At 36.8% G+C, this 22,936-nt stretch overlaps 2 protein-coding genes and 1 pseudogene across 4 annotated transcripts; 2 read left to right on the plus strand and 1 right to left on the minus strand.

Moving 5' to 3' along the window:
- Positions 757-3,022, plus strand: LOC109948326 (pentatricopeptide repeat-containing protein At5g18950-like). Its single transcript, XM_020561032.1, has one exon. The coding sequence runs from the start codon at positions 1,140-1,142 to the stop codon at positions 2,901-2,903; it is 1,764 nt and encodes a 587-aa protein (XP_020416621.1). The 5' UTR covers positions 757-1,139; the 3' UTR covers positions 2,904-3,022.
- On the plus strand, positions 4,035-5,413 carry LOC18781934 (annotated as a pseudogene).
- LOC18784075 (probable alpha,alpha-trehalose-phosphate synthase [UDP-forming] 7) lies at positions 13,286-17,790 on the minus strand. Of its 3 annotated transcripts, none has more exons than XM_020560692.1 (4): positions 17,614-17,790; positions 14,922-16,860; positions 14,360-14,633; positions 13,286-13,923 (listed from the first exon to the last, which is right to left on the minus strand). In XM_020560692.1, the coding sequence occupies exons 2-4, from the start codon at positions 16,844-16,846 to the stop codon at positions 13,654-13,656; spliced, it is 2,469 nt and encodes an 822-aa protein (XP_020416281.1). In that variant the 5' UTR covers positions 16,847-16,860; positions 17,614-17,790; the 3' UTR covers positions 13,286-13,653. The 3 variants fall into 3 exon arrangements, with proteins under 3 accessions (XP_020416281.1, XP_020416280.1, XP_007214959.1); XM_020560691.1 differs by having other exon boundaries at positions 14,922-16,971; XM_007214897.2 differs by lacking the exon at positions 17,614-17,790 and having other exon boundaries at positions 14,922-17,554.

The raw sequence follows: 22,936 nt of genomic DNA on the forward strand, positions 1-22,936 counted from the left end.
TTATATTACTCCATTTACTTAAGTTTACAATGTAAATAAGAAAATACCCCTCATTTGGATTCAAGTAAAAATAGGGAGATTCACTATTATACCCAATATAGGGGCCTAAATTATTATTATTTTTAAAAAAACCTATATGAAATGGATTTTAGAAATACATCCAAAGTCCATTTACAACATAACAATGAGGCTTTTAACTTCTTATAAATTACAAAATTGCCATCGATTTCTTAAAACAAGCCCAACCCCAAAACCTCATTAAAAAAAAAAATCAAAAAACTCAATAAGACATTAAAGTAATTTAATAATCAAAATTAAATTCAATAAGGACAACTGTCATTTTTGGGTTTTTTTTGGGTTTGTTTATAGAAATTAAATGGTGTAGGATATATTTATATCATTAATGCTAAGTGTCCGTTTGACATTGCTTATTTAGGGTGATAAGTGATTTAAAAAAAAATTTGGGAAGCCTAGCCCTTTTGGTAAACAATGAGAATCACTTATTATTAAAAATTACTGTAAGAGAAAGCTATAAGGGAAAATAGTTAATTATGTGCTTTTATTTTCTGATTATGCAGGAATCAGTTTCGAAGAGACGCTGGGTTTAATGATTATGCGGGAATCATTTTCTGATTATGCATCAACAAATTCTCTTACAGTTATTTTTAATAGCGATTATTTTTACAGTACAGTAATGCCAAACTGGCCCTAAGTACTTTATGGCTAAATTGTCAAAATCGCCATGAACTTTTTTCCTTAATTCGAAAATTGAAACTTGAACCATTGAAAATGATAATAATTGGGTCCTGTCATCCTCCCCCGCTCCATCTCTTGATATACTACGTGTCGTTTTTGCAAATAGGGGATGGCGTATATTGCCGTCTGCCTGCCGCTGTCCTGAGTAGTAGACACAGACGATAGATTCGGAAAAGCCCTGCTCCAACTGGTTGGTTCGTTTATTGACGCCATGGATTCCCTCCACAGCCTGCACAGCTCTGCTTCAAAGCAAAGCCCATCTAATTGTATGTAAAAGTTCCTACTTGAACCTTTTTTTTCCCAACATTTGTTCAGTGATTTTGAGCATCATTTTCAACATCGACGCTGAGTATTCAATTCATAGCTAGAAAGAGCAGAGGTTCATGGCCAGAGCTCCATCTTCAATCTTAATCTTCCTCCGCCAAAACCCTCGTGCCCGCCAAAACCCAAATACCCAAATCAGATACCATATAACAGAAACCAAAGAATGTGACTTTACAGAAGTTGCCCAACATATTTGTAAGATTATTAGAACAAAACCCAGATGGGAGCAGACTCTGCCCTCTGAGTACCCTTCTTTCAATTTCTCTGATCCCCAGTTTTTCACCGAGCTTTTGAAGCTCCAAAAGAATGTGCTTTTATCGCTTCGATTTTTCTTCTGGTTGAGCTCTCATAATGGGTTTTCACCCGATCCCATTTCGTGTAAAGCGCTTTTCAGTGCCCTCGTGGAGGCTAAGGCCTGCAATGCTGCAAAATCTTTTCTTGAACATACCAGTTTTAGCCCTGAGCCTGCCTCATTAGAAAGTTATATTCAGTGTCTTTGTGAGGGTGGATGTATTCAGGACGCGATTGATGTGTTTTATAGGTTGAAAGAGGCTGGAGTGTGCCCTGCTATAATGACTTGGAATGCGGCTTTGTCGGGTTGCCTTAAGGTTGGGAGGACTGATTTTGTTTGGAAATTGTATCAAGAAATGATAGAATGTGGTGTTGTAGCAGATGTTGATGTTGAGACTGTTGGGTATCTCATTCAAGCTTTTTGTGCTGATAACAGGGTTTCAGAAGGTTATGAACTTCTTCGACAGGTTTTGGTAAACGGACTAGTCCCTGAAAATGCTGTTTTCAATAAATTGATATCTGGGTTTTGTAAGGAGAAGCAATATACTAGAGTATCCGAACTCCTCCATACCATGATTGCAAAGAACCGTGTCCCAGATAATTATACATATCAGGAGGTAATCAATTGGCTGTGTAAGAAAGGAAAGGGGCTTGAGGGTTTACGTGTTTTTAATGATCTTAAGGATAGAGGCTATGCTCCAGATATTGCCATGTATACGACCATGATTCATGGTCTTTGTACAATGGGTTGGCTTGGGGAAGCTAGGAAGCTGTGGTTTGAGATGATTGAGAAGGGATTTCATCCAAATGAGTACACATACAATACAATGATTCATGGGTTTTGTAAGATTGATAATTTTGAAGAGGCCAAGATCTTGTACAAGGAGATGTGTAATAAAGGTCATAAAGAAACCACAGTCAGTTACAACACAATGATGACAGGGCTGTGTTTACATGGAAGAACCGACGAGGCATATAGATTGTTCCAAGAAATGCACCAGAAGGGTATTGTTCGTGATTTGATAACTTACAACACTATAATCCAAGGTTTCTGTAAGGAGGGCAAGATAGTAGAAAGTATGAATTTATTCCGAGAGCTCCTGGCTCAAGGTTTACAGCCATCAACTTACTCATACACCCCACTTATTCAGAAGCTTTGTCAGGTTGGAGCTGTACAAGAAGCAAAAGGTTTGTGGAATGATATGAAGAATATAGGTTTGGAACCAATTGTCGGTACTCATGATTATATCATCATTGGGTTGTGTGATCAAGGAGATGCTGCAGAGGGAATGGAATGGTTCATAGAAATGTTAAATAGTAAACTTAAACCAAAGCAGGAAACATTGGGAAGACTGGTTGAATGTCTCACACAAAGAGATAGGTTGGATGATTCTTTACTTGTTTTAGAATTTATGTTTAGGACAGGTTATGCCCTGGAAAAAGGCGTATGTCATTCCCTGGTCAATAAGCTTTGCTGGGAGGATAACCATTTTGTTGAAACATGCCTAGGGGAGATCTTAGAAGGAAAGTGATGTTTCAACTGTTTTTGAGATGTTCCTTGTAACTTGTGTAAGTTACTTCTTTTTTACAGGAAACTTCTGTAAGTTACTAATAATTAGAAATGCATAAATGATTTTTCGCTTCCTTTCAATTATTTTACAGCTAGTAATCATTTTGCAGCGTGCTTTGTATGATTATTTATTGTGTTATGAAATTTGTTAGTGAGTAAGAGGCTGTTTTTTATTTATTTTAAAGACTCGAATGAAAGTTACAAAAAACCCTAAGTCTGAGTAAGATATCACAATTGGATGCCACGAGTTTAAGATCAGTGGGTACTCACTCGTCAAGGGTATGGGAATCGTCAAGTACATTGGATCCTATTCATTTGTGGCCGGTGGCTATACACGGGATACATATTTCTATCCAGATGGCAAGAGCGTCGAGGCCAATGCCCCATCCGTGTCTTTCTTCATAGCTCTAGCGAGGGAGGGCACGGACGTTAGGGCTTTGTTTTCGGATCAGAGAGAGAAACAACGGCACAGGGTGTAGCCATTTTCTGAAGAGGCTCCACAGTGATCCCGATACGCTTAAATACTGTGGAAGCATGTGGTATGCACTGAAATTTTTTATTTAAATGCATAGTTTTATTAATATACATATATATATATATATGTATGTATGTATGCAATTATGTATGCATGTATTGGATTCTGATTTCAAATATCTGTTTGAAAGTGAGGCTTTTGGTGTTGGATTATTTAGTACATGATGGTATGGCCTGTCTTTGATATGGAATGTTGCAGGTTTGTTGAGTTAATATTAACTATGCTTATAGGGATTAAAGGCTTTTTTAATTCTTTTTTAACCAATTTAAGTTGAATAGATGGTAAGCTGAATGCAGTTTATTCCTGATGCAGTTATCAAACTGGACTCCGCCCCACTCCCCTCTCACCAGCCATTGTCAAACGCTTTCTTGCTCTCTCTAAATTCATTAGCTGTCGTCGTTGGTTTCTAAACTTTCCATGATCTTCGTTTATTAATCAAGTTGGTAAGCCTAATAGATGTTTCTTTGTTCAGATCTGTATAGTTTTCTTCTTTTCCTTGGGCACATAAGGCAGCTGTGTATATTTGAATAGCTCTGAAAAAAAAAATGATACCATACAACAGAAACCAAAGAATGTGACTTTACTGAAGTTGCCCAACACATTCGTGAGGTCGTTTGAACAAAACCCATGGGAGCAGACTCTGCCCTCTGAGTACCCTTCTTCAATTTCTCTGATCCCCAGTTTTTCACCAAGCTTCTGAAGCTCTAAAAGAATGTGTTTTTATCACTGAGATGTTTCTTCTGGTTGAGCTCTCATAATGAGTTTTCACCTGACCCCATTTCGTGTAACGCGCTTGTCAGTGCCTTCGTGGAGACTAAGGTCTGCAATCCTGCAAAATCTTTTCTTGAACATACCAGTTTTAGCCCTGAGCTTGCCTCATTTAGAAAGTTATATTCGGTGTCTTTGTGAGGGTAGATATATTGAGGATGCAATTCATGTGATTTATATAGGTTGAAAGAGGCTGGAGTGTGCCCGGCTATAATGACTTGGAAGGCGGCTTTGTCGGGTTGCCTTAAGGTTGGGAGGACTGATATTATTTGGAAATTGTATCAAGAAATGATAGAATGTGGTGTTGTAGCTGATGTTGAGTTGAGACTGTTGGGATATCTCATTCAAGCTTTTTGTGCTGATAACAGGGTTTTGGAGGGTTACGAACTTCTTCGACAGGTTTTGATAGATGGTTTGGTCCCTGAAAATGCTGCATTCAATAAATTGATTTCTGGGTTTTGTAAAGAGAAGCAGTATACTAGAGTATCCAAACTCCTCCACACCCTGATTGCAAAGAATCGCGTCCCAGATAATTATACGTATCATGCGGTATAATCAATTGGCTGTGTAAGAAAGGAAAGAGGTTCGAGGGTTTACGGGTTTTTAATGATCTTAAGGATATAGGTTGTACAATGAGTTGGATTGGGGAAGCTGCGAAGCTGTGGTTTGAGATGATTGAGAAGGGATATCATCCAAATGATTACACATACAATACATAAGGGTCATAAAGACACCAGTCAGTTACAACGCAATGATGACTGACAGGGCTGTGTTTACATGGATGAACCGACGTGGCATATAAATTGGTCCAAGAATGCACCAGAAGGGTTTTGTTCGTGATTTGATAACATACAACACTGTAATCCAAAGTTTCTGTAAGGAGGGCAAGATAGTAGAAAGTACGAACTTATTCGGAGAGCTTAAAGACTTGAATGAAAGTTATGAATACCCTAACTCTAAGTAAGATATCACAAATTGGTTCTTTAGCTGTCATCGTTGGTTTCTAAACTTTCTATGGTCTTCGTTTATTAATCAAGGTGATATGCCTAATAGTTGTTTCTTTGTTCAGATCTGTATAGTTTTCTTCTAGTCCTTAAGCACATAAAGCAGCTATGTATATTTGAATACCTAAGCAAATGGGTTTGGAAATATGCTTTAGCTCTATTCTGTTCCCGTATTTTCAGTTTCAATATGTACTTCTTAATTGGCTTCTGTCTAAGTTAATTTTTGGTTACTTTTCTCTGGATGTTAAAGTAGAATTAACTCAGATTTGTATGTTACTTTTTTGTGTTTGAATTTGTTCCCCTTTGATGCAGTTTTCAGATATCTCTAAAGAAACTACATATCCTCTGGACTATGTTGCTTTCTACATATCTCTGATGAAATATGTTGAAATTTGGGTGTTGTGGATTGTTCACTTCTATTGAAATGCAGCAGTCGTGTGCTTGGGCGTGTCCTGCATATGTAATTACTTTTGTGCAGCTTTCAAATTTTTGCAGAATTTTATTTACCATAGTTGCTAAGAAAATAACATTTATTTTGTAAAGTTTTGTTTTACGTTGACATCTACTCCTTGCATCGTCTTCTTTTTTTAACATAATTAATTTCTTATTAGTTCCGCAAAATGGTTGTGCTTAAATTTCAATTGTTTTCATTCTTCCACTGTTGTAAACCATCAGTGAGTTTCGTATCCTCCTACGGCTTTGTTTTGTTTTGTTTCAGTAATCTAATTCATAGTCTTATAAAGACAAGTTCTAGCATTTAAGTTTTTGAGTGTGCTATAAACTTCGTGAAAACTAGAAACTTTGTGATAGACGGATGACCATACCACCTTCAACTCCTAAGAATGTACTATTACTAACATTGTGACTTACTGAACTCGACTGGAGGATGTTATGTTTCTGCTTCTGTAACGGATCCATACCAGACACTGCAGATGCAACTTTGTGCCACTGACTCGATGTCCTTGAGGCTTTTAGATAGCTTGCCTTGCAGCCTTATTTATTTGATTTTGAATCATTTATGTTGTTAGCCAGGAGAGACGTGCTTTTCTTCTTTTCTTAACAGTCGTGAGTTTTAATTTCTGTTTGTCATGTGATATATAGAGGAAGCAGTTGGAAAAGTATAGTTTCACCGAATCAATGAAGCTTATTGCTGTTCTCTCTAGCAAAGGATGAGAGAGAATATATATAGTATCAGTTGAACTAAACTAGGAAATATATTGTGAACTCTTTTAAAGTTGGTTATAATTTTTACTGTAAAAAGGTCACAAAGTAATGTAATCAGTTGACAAATGTTTTCATAATGTAGGCTGGTTAGGATGAATTGGGACAGTAGTTTGTAAATACGTCATTATCTTTAATATATTAAATGCTTTATTTTCCAATGAAGTTCTGACCATAGTTGCACTTAAATTCGAATCCTCTTTCCACTTAGACTTAGAGGTGCAAGGTCGAATCCTCTTGAAATAAATTAAAGTTGCTTTTCTACGTAAAACGAATACATATGGTCTCTTTCATGCTCTTCATCCTTATATTCGTTCTCCCTTGGAGAACATGGCTTCCAAATTTCTTAGGCAGTGAAGTAATTAGAGCACTTCCACCGCAATAGGCTGGCCCGGGCAGGACAGGGCCTAGGCTTGCGAAGCGCTTCCAGCGCTCAAACGCAACCTAAGCAACGAGTGGGAGCCATCAACCCGGACAAACCCAAAAGCAAATCTAGCTCGCGCTATTGCCTGAGGACTGGTGACGCCAATCTAGTCTTTCTGCTCCAATCCAACAATTGCCAATTTTTTGTGGAAAAAAAAATTGAAAAAAAAAAATTCAAATTTTTTTTTTTAAAATATCAAAAAATTCTGAAATTTTTTTTTTCTATAAATACCTACCAATATTCTTCATTTTCAATACAAATTCTTCTCCTTCCAATATTATTCACTTTCTACACCAAATTTTCTACTGAATTCCATTTGTGTAAAAATACAAATGGCCTCTTCCATCAAAGCCGGAAAGTTGTGGACAACCATGAAGATGTTTTGTTGTGCAAGTATTGGGTCCAAGTTGATCATTGCTCGATCACGGACAATGAGATGAAGTTCTCTCATATGTGGAGAAAAATTCATGCCGAATTTTTTGAAAGATCGGGTTCGACTCATATGGAAATGACATTGGCTAGTAAAAGTGGCGTATCCACATAGGGGCAAGACCGCAAGCCCGGAATCCACCATAGGAGGCCAAGAACTTGACCCCTGCAAATGCTTAGAAGGTGTATGATGAAATGCCCTAAAGAGGGAGCAGCCATAGCTAGGAGCAAGCAAGAAGCTTGCTGCGTAGCGCTTCAAATTTTTTTTTTTCCTGACGTCAAAACGACTTCGTTCCACTTAAGTGGTTTTTTTAAAATAAAAAAAAACTAGGTAAAAAGACGTCATTTTGGTTCAAGTTTTAGGGAGACTTGGGAAAAACCCAAAGGAGAGAGAAATTTTTTAAAAGAAGCCAAAATGAGCAAAATTGCCCTTATTTAATTTTGGATTTCCTAAGGAATCATTTACATTTGCATGTTTTTGATTTGAAAGTTGAGAGGTTTTTCTGTCTTTTTTTAAACAGCTTTGGTTTTTTTCAAAAGTGAAAGTTTTTTTGTGGCTAAAACCTAAATTTACTTAAATAATAATTTAAAATAATAAAAAAATAAAAAAATAAAAAAAGAAAGACAGAAACCCACATGCAGCACAACAACTCGATAAAAGAAAGTACAATCAATTGCAAACACATACTAAGCAAATTGATTACTGTTTGTCTAAGAATACTATACGGTGAAATCAAACACATGTGCCTTAGATATCTTTTGGATATAATATGGCGACATGTTAATGAGTTCCAATTTATTATTAAATTACAAGCCAAACATATATTTTACCTATTACACAACCTTGATTGCTGAAGGCTTGAAGCTTCCTTTTACAAGCTCAACCCTGCAGATTTGGATCATTTTTCTACTGAGTCAGGTGACGTTCATGCAAATTGTACCTTTTAGCATCAGCTTGCAAAGAAGCCAAGATCATCATTTTTCTGCTTGGTTCTGCCCTCTCCATTGTTTTATATGCATCATCCATGGTGGCCATGACACGGTAGCACAACCATTAAGTATGGCTTTTATGGTGGATCCAGAATTTCTTATCTGCTTTGCAAACAACTTAAGTAAACCTTACCTGACTTGTATATGTTGACCTCTTAGAATTGAACCCTGGAGTTTGATGAGTTTAACATAAAAAGCTAAAGGCGGAAAAAAAAAAATTTCCTGAATTAATCTATAAAACCAAGTTGTGTTTATCCTGGGCCAAATCATTTGTTTTGTCTAACATTTTCCCATGAGTCGAAGGACCTATTACAATTTACAAATATTTTTCTTGGTAATATATTTCCTGGAAACAAGCCCTCTATCAAAGAGGCTAAAAGAATTATAAACGAAAGTTGCTATCATCAATATCGTCACTATCATCAACAAGAAAACATATTGTACATAATCTATAATATGCAAGAGAGAAATACATATAGTACTTTCTTATATTGAAAATTTGACATAAAATACGAGAGTGGTACATTTTGTATAGAATTTTTTTACCTTTTAGCTGTTGACCCCTGCAAGGAAAATTCCTAAATCTGCCACTGGCTAGTAAGTGGAAGATTTTGAATAAAAAGTTAGGAAAATAGAGAGATACGTTGGCAAAAGCGAGGGACAATGTTCGAAGTGGCTAAAATCTTGGCAACGAAGTAAATTATTTGCATTTCCAATTTTTATTTTTATTTTTAATTATAGATTATGCAAGCACAAACGTGGTTCGGTGCCATTTACAAAGGCAAAAAATATTTCAACAGTCACCAATGTTGGGAGGTTGTGAAAAATTGTTCGAGATTCAAAATTATTCCCACAAGTCTGACCGTTGTTTTGAATGAGATGTAATTTCATGATTCATTGGCATCAGATTCGCCGTTGGAGTCCCTGATGAATCAAGACTCACCAACCCAAAAGGAGCCGAGACCTATTGGGAGATAGGTGGCAAAGGCCAAGAGAGGGAGCAATTCGACCAATGATTGAGCAAAAATTTTGGAGCAAATTGCCATCAACGACACACTGCAAATTGAGAGAGACATGAAAAGAGATGCGGCTGACAAGGCAAGAAATGTAGCATTTGCAAGAGAAAGGGAGTGTACACAAAGTCATTTTGGATGCTAGAACGAAAGGATGTTATGAGAAGAAGGCTTTTCCATGACGATGGACCTAGCAATACGGATTAGTTAAATGATGAAAACCATTAGGTTGTATTGACAGAGTTGTCATTTATTAATTAGTTGTATTACTTGTCTTTTATTTAATTATTTGTATTGCTTGTCTTTTATTGAATAAAGAAAGCATTCAATAATATAGCTATTTATTTAAAACATTGCACACATTAAAAAAAAAAAAAAAAAGAGAAGAAGCATAATTCATTACAAAACACAAACAAAGCATAATTCATTACAAAACACAAACAAAGCATGATTCAAAACAAAACACAAACAAAGCATAATTCAAAACTAACCATTAAACTTGACTTCATTGACCATGATTGTCTCTCAGCGCCCATCAAGTCAACTTGACATTTTTCGTGAACATAAGAAAATTGTATTTTCGTATAACGGTCAATCATATTGTTGTTGTAATGGCCGTCCCTAATCAACGGTTCATGCTCTAGTGGTTGTCTATTTGGTCCCATAGGCCATTCATAAATTATTGTCAATGCCGTGTTCATGGGATCAAGTTCAAACATCTCTGGTTCATCATAGTCATACTCATTCTCCACAATCATGTTATGGAGAATGATGCACGTCATCATAATGCTCTGAAGCACCTCTTCATCAAACATACAAGCAGTCCCCTAATGATTGCCCACCAAGCTTGGAGAATACAAAAACACATTTCCACAGCTTTCCTATAACCCTTTTGATAGACAGCAAAGTATTTTTCCTTCTCCAATTAGGGATGCGGAATTGTTTTAACAAATGTCGTCCACCTCGATAAATTCCGTCTGCTAGGTAGTACCTACCCTAGTAGATGGTATTGTTGATTTCATACGAGATCTGAGGGGCTTGACCTTTCAACACATCGTTGAACACCGAGGATTGACTAAGCACGTTAAGGTCATTTTGAGATCCATCAACTTCGAAAAAGGAATGCCAAACTTAGGTATCGAATGATGCAACGGCTTCCAGAATGATACTTTTTTGGCCCTTCTTATTCCCATAATCACCTTGCCAGGCAGTTGGGCAATTCTTCCACTGCCAATGCATGTAGTCGATGCTTCCAATCATGCCCGAGAAACCTTGAACCTTGACATTTTATAGAAACCTTTGGAGGTCCCTAGGCATAGGTATACGGAGGTAATCCCTCGGGTAGAAAGTTCTGATTGCATCAGAGAATCTAACCAAGCTCTCTAGGATAGTGGATTTCCCCATCCTAGCAATTTCATCCACCTGGTTTGCAGATGCGCCAAACGCAAACATCCTAAAAGAAGTTGTAAGTTTTTCCTCCGAAAAAAGACCCAACCCCCCAGTAGCACCGTATTTCTGAATGAAGTATGTGTCATAATTGCAAACATCATGCATGATTTTATTGAACAAATAGGGTTGCATTCTATATTGCCCTGGAAAATCAAAACTAAAGTACAATGAATTTGTGATAAAGTAATCTTCCAAGAGATTCTTACCCCGAGAGTGCCTACGTCTGTTTACATTCGAGCCACGGTCGGGTTGTGAACCACAGTGGTGTTGGCTTGATTGATGGACCATACCCATTGCCATGGCAACTTGATCATCATCTTCTTCCCACTTCCTTTCTTCTTCAGCTCGTTTGCGCATTCTTTCTTTATTTTCTCTCTCTTGCCTCTCCAACAACCTCCTCATGTAAAACATTGAGAGTAGAATGTGTTTTCTAAAATATGAGAAATGAAAGGATAGAGATGATGTGGTGTGAAAGGTCTGAGTTGAGACTGGTTTTATAGAGTGATTTAGAAGATAGAGATGACACGTGACGCAATTTTAGAAGATGAAAATCTTATAAGAAATTTGATATTTGAATTTTATAATAAATATTAACAACCAAAAATCTTATCTGAAATTTGAGATGTTAATTTTATAATAAATATGGACACGTGACATCCGAAAATTTTATACGAAATATGAGATGTGAATTTTATAATAAATATTGACATGTAGAAATTGAAAATCTTATCCAAATGAATCGTTTAAATATAAAAAAATTATAACCCATTGTCATGACGAATGGGTGAAAATACTACTACAACACAAACTTGAGTTTAAAAGTAATAAAAGGTTGGAACTAGATTTGATGGGATGCGCCATGCCCATGCAATAGTGCAACGCTTGGGCGACGCTCGAAAGCCCCAATAGCAAGCTACTGTGGTGGGCCCTTCCCCTAAAAAAATGAATTTAATATCGTGTGAGCCATTGGGTCACGTATCAGATATTAAACTGATAAGAACAGATACTACACTTGATCTTAGCCAAAAGGCCGAGAAAGGTATGCCTTTTCCTTCGCTTGGTTTCCCATTTTATACACCAGTTCCTCAACGCACTCCTCCTCTGCAGCCGATGTGGGATATGAAACTTAATTTTTTTTTAATATTACTTTTGAAATTATATATTATATACTTTGTGGGGTTGAGAAAAACCAATTGGAGGAAGAGGAAGGCAATAATCTTGACGAGCAAGAAGTTAAGAGGAAATTTTTTTTTCTTTTCCATTTCAGTTATTATATGGACCAAGCTTGAGTTGAATTTAGAAGGTTGATGAGCCTGCCCAGCAATTGGAATTTGACTGCAATCTGAAAATACACTTTGTGCAACAACAAGGTGTTGTTCTAAACATGGCAGCAATAGCTCATGAAATTGTTTCTTGAAAATGAATAGAACCTCTGATCAAACCATTAGCTAAGGCCAAAAGATCGAACCCTCAAACTTCTAAACAAATTAGGTTCTGATGGTTTTTTTATTATTGTTTTAATTTGCATATCATCCACCGTCTTATACCTGTGTGGGCCTTTTGAGGATTTGTAGTTGTGATGTTTTTGTCCCACATTGGAAAAATTGATGTTTTGCATAAGAGTTTAAAAGATATAACTTTTTAGTCCATAGTCAACGAATTGGGGCTTGGATCCTTCAATTCTATCGTGGTATCAGAGTCATGTTATTTGCATGTTGCCACCACATATGTGTTGCTCATATAAATAACCTGGCTCTGATACCATAACAGAATTCTGTTATCCATAATAGAATTAAAGGATCTAAATTTTTTAGATTTGGTGTTTTTATTTATATATTTGTTCGTAACTTTTAATTCCCTAGAATATAAATGGTTTAATTCTAGAGAACCAGACTTTAATACAATCCAAGCATCCGGATAAGAGAAACTGTTCTCTCAAAAAAGTTTATTTGCTGCTTTATTCTATTGTTTGAGAACAGGGATATTATTTGTTTACTTTATTTTTTGTGGAAGGATATTATTTGTTTACTGAGTTGTTGTGACCATACTTGCATTTACTAAAACGTTTTCGTTTAGAATAACTAATTTTGGTCTGTTTGTTCTGTTATACCCTCCAAATTTTAGTCATTTTGACATGTAATTATGAAATTGGGGATATTATGCTAGGAGCTTTGGGGTGGCATTATCTTCATGTGCAGATTATAGCCGCTACTGAAACTTACAAGTTAACCTCTGTACAAAAATTCCATTGTTAATGTTCAACCCGCCGCCGTCAAATGATTGGGCGTGAAGCATCTGTAGGTGGTTTTCTAAGTACGCCTGCCGTCAAATCCGAGGGCTCAACCCTGGACATGCGGTGGAAACTACCAAGCTGGAGCACCAGGCACCATTTCAACAATTTGATGCATGTTCTAAGTTCCTGCCAAGTCTAAGCATACTCCGAGTATAACACTTTCAAAGTCTGAACTTTCCAGTTGCCAGAGTGCACAAATAAAAAAGTAAAAGATTGAATTCTTCTTCAAGATTGCAAAGCTTAATGTTATAGTTTTATGAAGATGATTACCATGATGAGACTCTGAATAGTAGAATCTCCCAAGATTGCTACCTCTTGCTTCCATTTTCATTCCAACTTAATGATCAACCAATCATTTGCTGTTATCCGTCTGCTGAGAAACTATATACAAACAAAATGGGGGAAGCAATATAGGAAAAACTACCAACTTTATACACTATCCATACCCTAAATATGGTAAAGATGCCTCCTGCCTAATCTATACTTCTGTCTCAAAAATACTAACTCTGTTATTGAAAAAACAACAAAATTTGACTCAGTTTTTCATGGAGAGCTTTCATATCCTTCTTCAACGGGTGGCAAAGAATCAAAGGCTTTCAGAAAGACATTTAAGCATGTTTATCACTTCCGTTGTATCATCCAAATAATAAGTTGCCTTGCTAGGCTTTTGTCCAACCGTGCAAGCGAAAACTGAAGGATTGGGAGAGAGAGTACTTCTCAGCATAGCATTATCAAATATCTCAAACATGTCCTCATCAGATCTGTCATCACCAATACAGAGCACAAAGTCTGCATGTTTTCCATTCTCAGCCATTGATGAGAAAATCTTCTCTGCTACGTGCCCTTTACTAACTTCCTAGAATCATAAACAAACAAATAGAAGTGAAAAAAAAATTATCTTTCTCTGGATTCTAGATTGATATAACTGTTTAACTTTATACATGAAATAAAACAAAGTCTATAAAGAAAAAATTATGAGACACACTAATGATGGCCTATGCCAGCAATGGAAACGACAGCAGGGTAGCAGATCAAAGCAAAGTTTTCTATCAATAATGAGACCCTTACCTGGCAGTTAATGGTCAGAGTAACAACCAATACATGTCCCAAATGTATATTTGAATTGAAAAAGAAAAGAAAAACGAGGAAGTAACGAGGACCATATAGGGGAAAAATGTATCATGTCAAAAAGAATTGAGACATCTCTGAACTACCACAAAAGAAAAAAAAAAGAGGGGAAGCGTAGAAGAAGTTTATTGGAATTGCAGAAGTTGTGATTCATGGATATATACCTGAGGCTTTACTTCTACAATGAACTGACCCTTCTTGACAGCAACAGGTTCATTTGCTAAGACACTCTCTAAATGGTCTAACATCTCCTTTGCCTGGGAGGACCCAAAACCTGGGTCTGCATCACGATATTGCCAAACCAAAGCACTTTCCTTAGTTTCAATAGAAGAACCATCAGTAGACTCGGTATACAATTGCATCACTGGTTCAACGATTTTCATCCAGCCAAACTCAAAACCCTGACGACAGATTTCCCACTCCTGATTTTGCGACCATCTGAGAAGTTTCATAAATTGGTGTTAAAATTTCGTGAAAGTAAAAGTTCTTTTTTAAGCACTCTCCTAGCACAACTTATTCATCACTTCTTGAAAATAAAATTAAGATGAATCAACTGCAAACAATAAGTTTACTATAGCTCCCACATCTTTGCTTTCATATTTTCCCATCCTTTGGCAAAAGCGCAAGCTATACTTTCAAGAGAATTGTACCATAAATTCTGACATTTGAAATACAAGTGACCTGAGAGAGAGAGAGAGAGAGAGAGAGAGAGAGAGAGAAGTACACCTCAAGAAGTACCCATGTTCTGCCGCAATTCCAAGCCTTTGACAGGGAGAAAACCACTTGCTTAAGCTCTCCCTCCCTCTGCCAGTGACAATGAAAACTGTATTTTTTGGGTCCGTACAAAGTGTGTTCATAATTGAGATTACCTTCTGACTGGGGGACTTGTCAATTGAGTTCTGGGGCATTACAGTACCATCGTAGTCCAACAGAATGGCCCTAGTCTGTGCCCCCCTATAAGCAGATATAATGGCATCAAGTGACAGCTTTCTGAAATTAGGATCAAGGGCCACAACTCTGAATCCGAAGCCAAAACCAATTCCCCAGCATCTTCTCTTAAAATGGTCTGCACAAGCTCTCTGCATGTCTTGCAAGAAACTGCGGGACCAATAAGCCACACCATGTGTACTTACATACCGATAATGCTTCTCGTGTCTTAATTCTTTCTCTGAATCAAGCATTGAAATGGCGACATTCATTGCCTCCCCAGTTGTTTCAACATTCCATGGGTTGATACGGATTGCTCCACTAAGTGATGGAGAACATCCAATAAATTCTGACACCACTAACATGCTCTTCTTTGGGCCATCGAAATTTGAACAAGATTTAGAACCAGTTATTCCCTGTCTACAGACAACATATTCATACGGAGTAAGGTTCATCCCATCTCTAACAGCTGTCACAACAACACACTCAGCAATGTTGTAATAGCAAATCCTCTCATTAATGGAAACTGCCCTGTCAATAAGAATTATTGGCTCATAGCCTGGTCTCCCAAATTGTTCATTGATCCTCCGGCAGCTTTCTTGTATTTCTGCAAGTATTTCTTCAAAATCTATCCCTTTACCTCTAGCAGGGTTTAGAATCTGGACCAGCACAGCCTTTCCCTGCCACCCGGGATGCTGCTTCAGCATTTGTTCCATTGCTAGAAGTTTCAAATTAATACCCTTAAAAATGTCAGTATCATCTACACCAAGCAACATTGTTTTCCCTTGAAATTTTTGTTTAAGCTCCGCCATTTTACTCTCCTCATCCGCCACTTTCATCACCGACTCTATCCAGTCCATATGAACCCCAACTGGCATAATCTTGATCCTAATGGTCCTTCCATAAAATTCCAATCCTAAGTAACCTCTCTTTGACTGATATGCCAAGCCCAACATCCGACTGCAACAAGTGAGGAAATGACGAGCATAGTCAAAGGTATGGAATCCAATAACATCGGAGTTGAGTAAAGCCTTAAGTATTTCTTCTCTTACAGTAAGAGTGCTATAGATCTCAGATGAGGGAAAAGGGCTGTGAAGGAAAAATCCGATCCTAACCCGATTAAAACGCCTCCTTAAAAAGGTTGGCAGCACCATCAAATGGTAATCATGAATCCAGACATAATCTTCATCGGGGTTTATAAGCTCAACTACCTTTTGAAAAAACAACTTATTAGCTAAAATATAAGCTTCCCACAAAGATCGATCAAATCGGCCTCCTTGATCAGCTGAAAATGGCAACATGTAATGAAACAGTGGCCACAAATGCCTCTTGCAGAAACCATCATAGAATTTTGACAGAATATCAGGGGGTAGAAAAGTAGGAACACATCTAAATTTATCCAATAAGACCTGGGACACATCATCCTGCTCTCTAGGATCAACAGAGACCTTCAATGACCCTACATAAAGAACCTCCATGTCTTCTGGTAGCCCATCCTTAAGGTGCAATAGCAAAGCATCCTCATTCCAACTGAAAATCCAACCTTTATTATCCTCTCTCCTCTTTGCTTTCACAGGAAGTTGGTTTGCTACAATAATCATCCGATCTGAAGCAATTGATGATGGCTGATCAGATGACACACTACGTGCTTGATCATCATCAACATCTGACAAATTGCCCGGAGCTGTATTCACCCTCGGAAACCGTCTCCTTTTCCCCTCCATTGTAGGGAAGTTCCCTGATGCCAAATCTAAAAGATTTACGTATGACTTCGACATTATTTCACAACCTTTATAAATGGATAATCTCACAAGACTCTTTTCCACTCAAAATAGAAAAATCACACAATCTGCATATAGCCCATCAATTTCACATCAGTAACAAAAAAACAAAAATCCTAATCCAATCCTACATATTATAAATTCCAAAAGTACATAACACAGAAAAACGAAAGGTAAAACGTTCCAAAAAAAAACATAATATAACAAGAAGAATCAGCCAGAGCCATACATGGTTCAATGCAGTGAAAATCAGACACAGAACTAAAGAAACTGAAAGAACAAAGATTTTCATTCCGAAAACAACAGAAACTACTGACATATCCAACACATATTCTAATCTTACAGATGCAAAAAGCCCAAGATTCTTTTTCCCTCTGAATGGGTTAACTTATACCACCGAATGTTCTCAAGAACCCAGCTTTTCCACAAAATGTAACAGAGCAACCAAAAACAGGTACACTTAGATACCACATTCAGATCTGTGGCAACCAGAGCCACATTGTACAAAATTCTCATGAACACAAAAAACAGAGCACCCCCCCAAAATCAAAACCAAAATGCTATCTATTGACACTCAACCAGGAAAAACATGAAATATAAACCATACCCAGATACTGCAAGGGCACAAAAACAATAACCCAATTCTTCAAAAACCCTAATCTTGAGAAATGATAAAGATATCATGATTATAGAAGAAGATTGAAACTGACCTGTGTGTTAAAAAGCAATAAGAAATGACGCTTTATTTTGGTGCAGTATGATGTTGGAAGTCTAGGGTTTCAATGTATTTACATATATCATTGTTTGACATCTACAATTTTCTTTCCCAAATTGAATTGGGCAAATTAGGGCTATCATTATTCTGGGAATGGTGTGTTAGAGATTAATTAGGCAAAAACTTAATGAGAAGATTAACTTGCCTTTCATGTAAACGTGGAACAAATCCAAGAGAAATTATACGAGCACCAGGCACCCCACGCCAAGAGCCAATGAGAGTGGAGACTCGCACGTGAAAGCGTTGAGCTGAGCCAATAAAACAAGACGCCGGTGACGGTATGGTGTACTCTGCTGGTGAATTTTATCAGCGCTTTATAAGAAATTGGATAAGGTCAGCCAGCTGGCCTCGCGCGGCGACTAGACACACGTTCAACACGTGAGCTGTGAGAACTGGACAAGTAAGACGAGGAGAGTAGGAGACCAGCGGAGAGTCTAAGCGCGTGAAAACGCCTCGGGCTTTGGTGCGTACGGACTAACCAATCAGGGGCGCGATTTAGGTGCTGACTTGGATTGACAGATAGACGCTGGGCACTTGGAAGCGACACGTGGCAAGTGGGCGACAGGTTTGCGTAGAAGGCGCGGCTTTAAGTGGCGACTTTTGGCAGGGACAGCTTGACGTCATTGGAAATGAGCTGTGAAAACTCAAAAAGATTGTTGTAACCGAAAAATTAAAAATTAAAAAAAGAAAAAAATAAATTATTGAAATGATTGTGTGTTTTGGGAGAGAGAACAATCATGCTCTTTTTCTTTTTCTTTTTTTAAAGTTAAAATTTAGCTAAGAATAAATAAAAACTATTTTAAGAGTTTTTTTATAAAATTTTAAATTCAATCATACTCTCGAGTTTAAGGAGTTCTAAAAGCTATAACTTTTTTTTAAGTAGTCCATCTTTATAAAAAATATATATATATATATAAATTAGTTAATATTAATTAAAGATTTAAAATACTCATAAGATAAAGCAGCATTAAATTATAGTGAAAACACTAGTGCAAAATATGGTTCATTTTAAGTACTTGGAATTTTCAAGGTGAAAGTCTGACAAATTTTCGTTTCCGTACAATGTAATTTAACTAGGTTCCTTTTAGAACTAGTAATGGTTAGTGGCACGTGTAATATTAAAAAACATAAATATTGATTTGGATACTTTAACAACCATTTGTATAACTTAGAACCTTGCTATAGGATCCCTCTTAATGCTAAATTTGTAGGCCTTTCGGCTTTAAATATGGCTAAGATCTAGTGAAATCATATTAGCTAGATAGTTTTCGCAATGTGATAGAGTAACCAATTAGCTCTTAATTTACTGATATTTTTCTTCTTATAATTGACAAAATTCGAAGTTCAAAATTCCTCCTACCATGTTGATAAAAAAAGAATGTGACAAGGGTATATTTGGATGATAATATATAATTACCATATTGCATTTGATTTCTAAGTTTAATATCACAATTGTTAAAAGTAATAAGAGGCACACAAGTGGAATTAGAGGGTAAATTAGGGGTACAAACACTTAAAACTGGAAATTGTAGGGCTTTACCCCGAAGGGAGCCCTTGCAGAAATTCTCGAAGGCACAAGGCTGAGCCAAGGCCTAAGAGGGGGTTTGGAAATAGTTTTCAACCAGCAATAGACGCGCCTCGGTTAGAACCTCATTAGCTGCGTCATTGCCCCAAGCGCAAAGATAGCCTTCCCATTGGGTTTTGGATGCATTTTATACACACACGTGACCCTTTTATTTATGTACTCTTTCGATGTGGGAGAATAAGTTATGGTGGAAATTTGCTTTTAGAAGCAACCAAACACTAACAATTCATCTAGTCATGTTGGAATAGAAACCATCCATCCCTTTGTTTAATGGTAATTCTCTTTTCAATATTGAAAGACGTCTCCAAATTCGAATTCTCAACTCCCACTAATTAAAAAAAGAAAATAAATAATAAATATACAACAATAAGTATACTTATTCTGCTCCAAAGGCATGAGCATCTTTCCCTTAAAACAATCCAAGTGGTGGATGTGAGGGCAGATGGACCATGGCAATCACCAATCTGCCCCCTAGCTAGTGAAACTGCTATAAGCAATAAAAATAAACAATTTGGAATAAATAATATAAATTTGTCTTCGCTTATGTAGTCAATCTATAAGCATTGAATTATTTGGGCGATCTAGATATTGTGAAATGCCAAAAAAAAAAAAAAAAAAAAAAAACATACTTTGTAAATGTAGATATGGATGTCTACATAGACACAAGTAAGTGAAACAAAATTAATGAACTTTTACTTGGGGCCACGACATAAACACAATCATGTAGCATTACGTAATATAAACATGATAAAAATCAAGCAGAGTTTAACAAAGGGTAACTGAGAAAACAAGAAATTCATGCAAATAAAATAAGAACACGACTTCTAAGGCAGTAAAGTTTGAATTGATTGTTCATTCTGGGTCCATCCAATTAACTTTTACAAAGTAAGTCAGCAAACGAGATCAATTAATCCATAAATCCCATAGTTATCACTTACAAACTTAAACCAAAGCCACGTTGATGGAATGTGATCGAAAACAAGGCACAAAGAGACCAATTAAATTTATAAAAAATAACCTGTAAATATTCATATAGGGCTCATTTGGTACGTCAAATTATATTGATTAATTTGTATTTATTCTGGAGAAGAGTACTGACTGTTTATTTATAACATTATAAGGCGTTTGGTGCTGTTCTAAAAAAATAGTCCGACTAAGTTATAATCATTGTCTAAAATATCGATAATATCGACGAAATATCAAGGATATTATCGTTTTTTCGTGTCACGGATATTTCGGAATGTATCCATACACATATCGTATAAATATCGATAATATCGAAAAATATCGATGTTGATAATTTCGCTCACACCTCAGCAATATTTTGTCAAAATATCGCTATAATATCGAAAATATCAATGTAATGGAAAAAAAAAATAGAAAGAACACACGCAAAAGGGATTCAAACCCTTGCCATTTCACTTCTCCAACGCCTTAATTACCAAGTTGCTTATGTTTTTGTGATAATATGCTAAAATATGTATATCTATATTGTTTTGTTTTGAACTGTTTTTGCAAGAATTAGATTTTCACATGAGAATGTGAATCTTTGACCTTTCCTTTTGGGATGGAATCGAGCAGCTCATGGAAAGAATTTGAGACCCAATCTATGATTTTGCTTATGGACAACGTCAACCAATCTCGGATCCATATGGGTGGCATGTTAACAATTACATGGAAAACTATTTTGAGGATTTATCATTTGATGACTACTCACAATACACTTACTCTACACATAGCGATGATGAAGATACTAAAATTTTTTGAACCTCATAGTCACTCATGTATCTTACCATGCAATGTATAAAGTATAAAATATTATAGTAAATCATTATATATAAATGATTATGGTGTGTTTAATCTTCTTTCATTAATTACTACATATTTTCTACACTCACAGTGTTTGTCAGCTCGCTATATAATCAATTTAAATAAGTTAATACTATATAATCAATTTAAATAAGTTAATCCATCATACAATGAATTTACTTCCAATTTTTTGTGATAAACTAATAGATAATTGACTAAATAAATATCCTCCAAATTTTCAATAAAAATTTCCCAAGTTTTTCTTACAATTTTCGAGGTTTTTATTCAATTTTTATTGATATCGATAATATCCCAATATTTTCGTGTTTTTGGACTACCGATAGTTCCGATATCATCGATATTTTAGACCTTGGTTATAATGTATTTGGTACTCCATTGGATTATTATTCTTTAATTCTTTGGCAAGATTCATATGACCTTTGTCTTTTCTTTTTTTCTGCCAAAATCTATAAGACAAGTTTACATGAACTAACCCATCATCATAATTGTACAATTTGAAAATGGGATAACATGAGTGGCTGTCATAGCGGGTCATGATGATGTACTGTTTTTGTCTTACCCCGAGTGAGATTATTGTTGGAGCAATTTCTTCCACAAGAATATTCGATTCAAAAAGATTCCTCTTTCTTCTTCGCTGCCTCTTTCTCCCTGCAAAATAGATCCAAATAAGGGGACCACACTCGGGGGGGTGTTGGCCAAAGGCCCTCTGATGCCTAAATTAGTTCAATTGATTCGTAGAGAAAACAATAGCTAAATAGGGTACGAAGATGTATATGTACGGTGTAAACCGGGTGGCCGAAGCCATCAGGGGTGGCTGGATCCTTGTGTAAGAGGGAGAGAGAGTGTGGCTGCTAGGGTTTATGAGAGGAAATTTCTGCAGAGTTTTAGTAGGAATTTTGGCTTACCTCAATCCTTGTGTGTGGCCATCTATTTATAGGGGCCTCGGTGGAAATGAATTGTTCCTCCTCGATTTGGCGAGATTGGCGTAATTAGGGATTTATTTGATTTAAATCAAATCCCTAATTAAGGTAGGAATCAAATCAATCCCAATTTAATTAGGTAACTCCCAATTAAATTGAGTAACTCCCAATTAGATCAAATAATCCCCAAATGGAAGGAAATATTTGACCTAGGGTTTTGATTTAATTTGGTTCCCACAAATGCCCCTAGCTTCTGAATGGCGCTTGGTGGCATGTAAGAGATGTGGATTGATTGTGAGCTGTCCAACTGTGCTTGGGCTTCCTTCAGTGAGTTGGACTTCTTTTGCAGATTGGGTTCCCAATTGGAGTGGACTTTTGATTGTTCTTGGAGTTGGGTTCCTAGTATGATTGGGCTTGCGATTCCTTCTTGACCTAGGATGCCCAACCTGTGTAAATGTACGGCTTCTCTTCACTCTTCTTCACATCGCAAATTTAACTTCTCTACTTTCTAGCTTGAGAAAGATCTTGGAGAATTTGTACTGCTTGTCGAAGCGATGAGTCGTAGTGCATCACAAGGTAAGTCGAGCACATATATTTCTTTTTCTTCGTCTTTTCTTCTTTTTTGCAGCGTTGGCCAGCTGGGGGAAGCTCGGCTAATTGTCATCATGACAGGCGATGATTGGCAGTGGGTAGTAGCTATAGTGGAGTAGGTGTGCACAGGTGGACCAGCTGCTGCCTATCGTTGCAGGTCTGCGCTGGAGCATGCTAGGCCTCATGCGTTGCAGGCCACGTTAGCTGAGCGAGTATCAGGAGGAGGTTGATGGTCTGCTCCCTGCCTAGGATGTTGAGAGATGGAAGCAGAACGTTCTAGGCTTTAATGATCTGCCTGCAGGACAAGAGGAGTGTTTTGTCGAACCCCTCCT

Source organism: Prunus persica, chromosome G3 (assembly GCF_000346465.2).
Source record: "Prunus persica cultivar Lovell chromosome G3, Prunus_persica_NCBIv2, whole genome shotgun sequence".
NCBI lineage: Eukaryota > Viridiplantae > Streptophyta > Magnoliopsida > Rosales > Rosaceae > Prunus > Prunus persica.

Coding starts and splice junctions, on each gene's coding strand:
- LOC109948326 (XM_020561032.1), top strand. CDS start 1,140: ATGGCCAGAGCTCCATCTTCAATCTTAATCTTCCTCCGCCAAAACCCT.
- LOC18784075 (XM_020560691.1), bottom strand. CDS start 16,900: ATGTCGAAGTCATACGTAAATCTTTTAGATTTGGCATCAGGGAACTTC. Junction 14,634..14,921: donor GAACATGGGTACTTCTTGAG/GTGTACTTCTCT, acceptor GAAACTTCTCAG/ATGGTCGCAAAATCAGGAGT. Junction 13,924..14,359: donor TTGTAGAAGTAAAGCCTCAG/GTATATATCCAT, acceptor TTATGATTCTAG/GAAGTTAGTAAAGGGCACGT.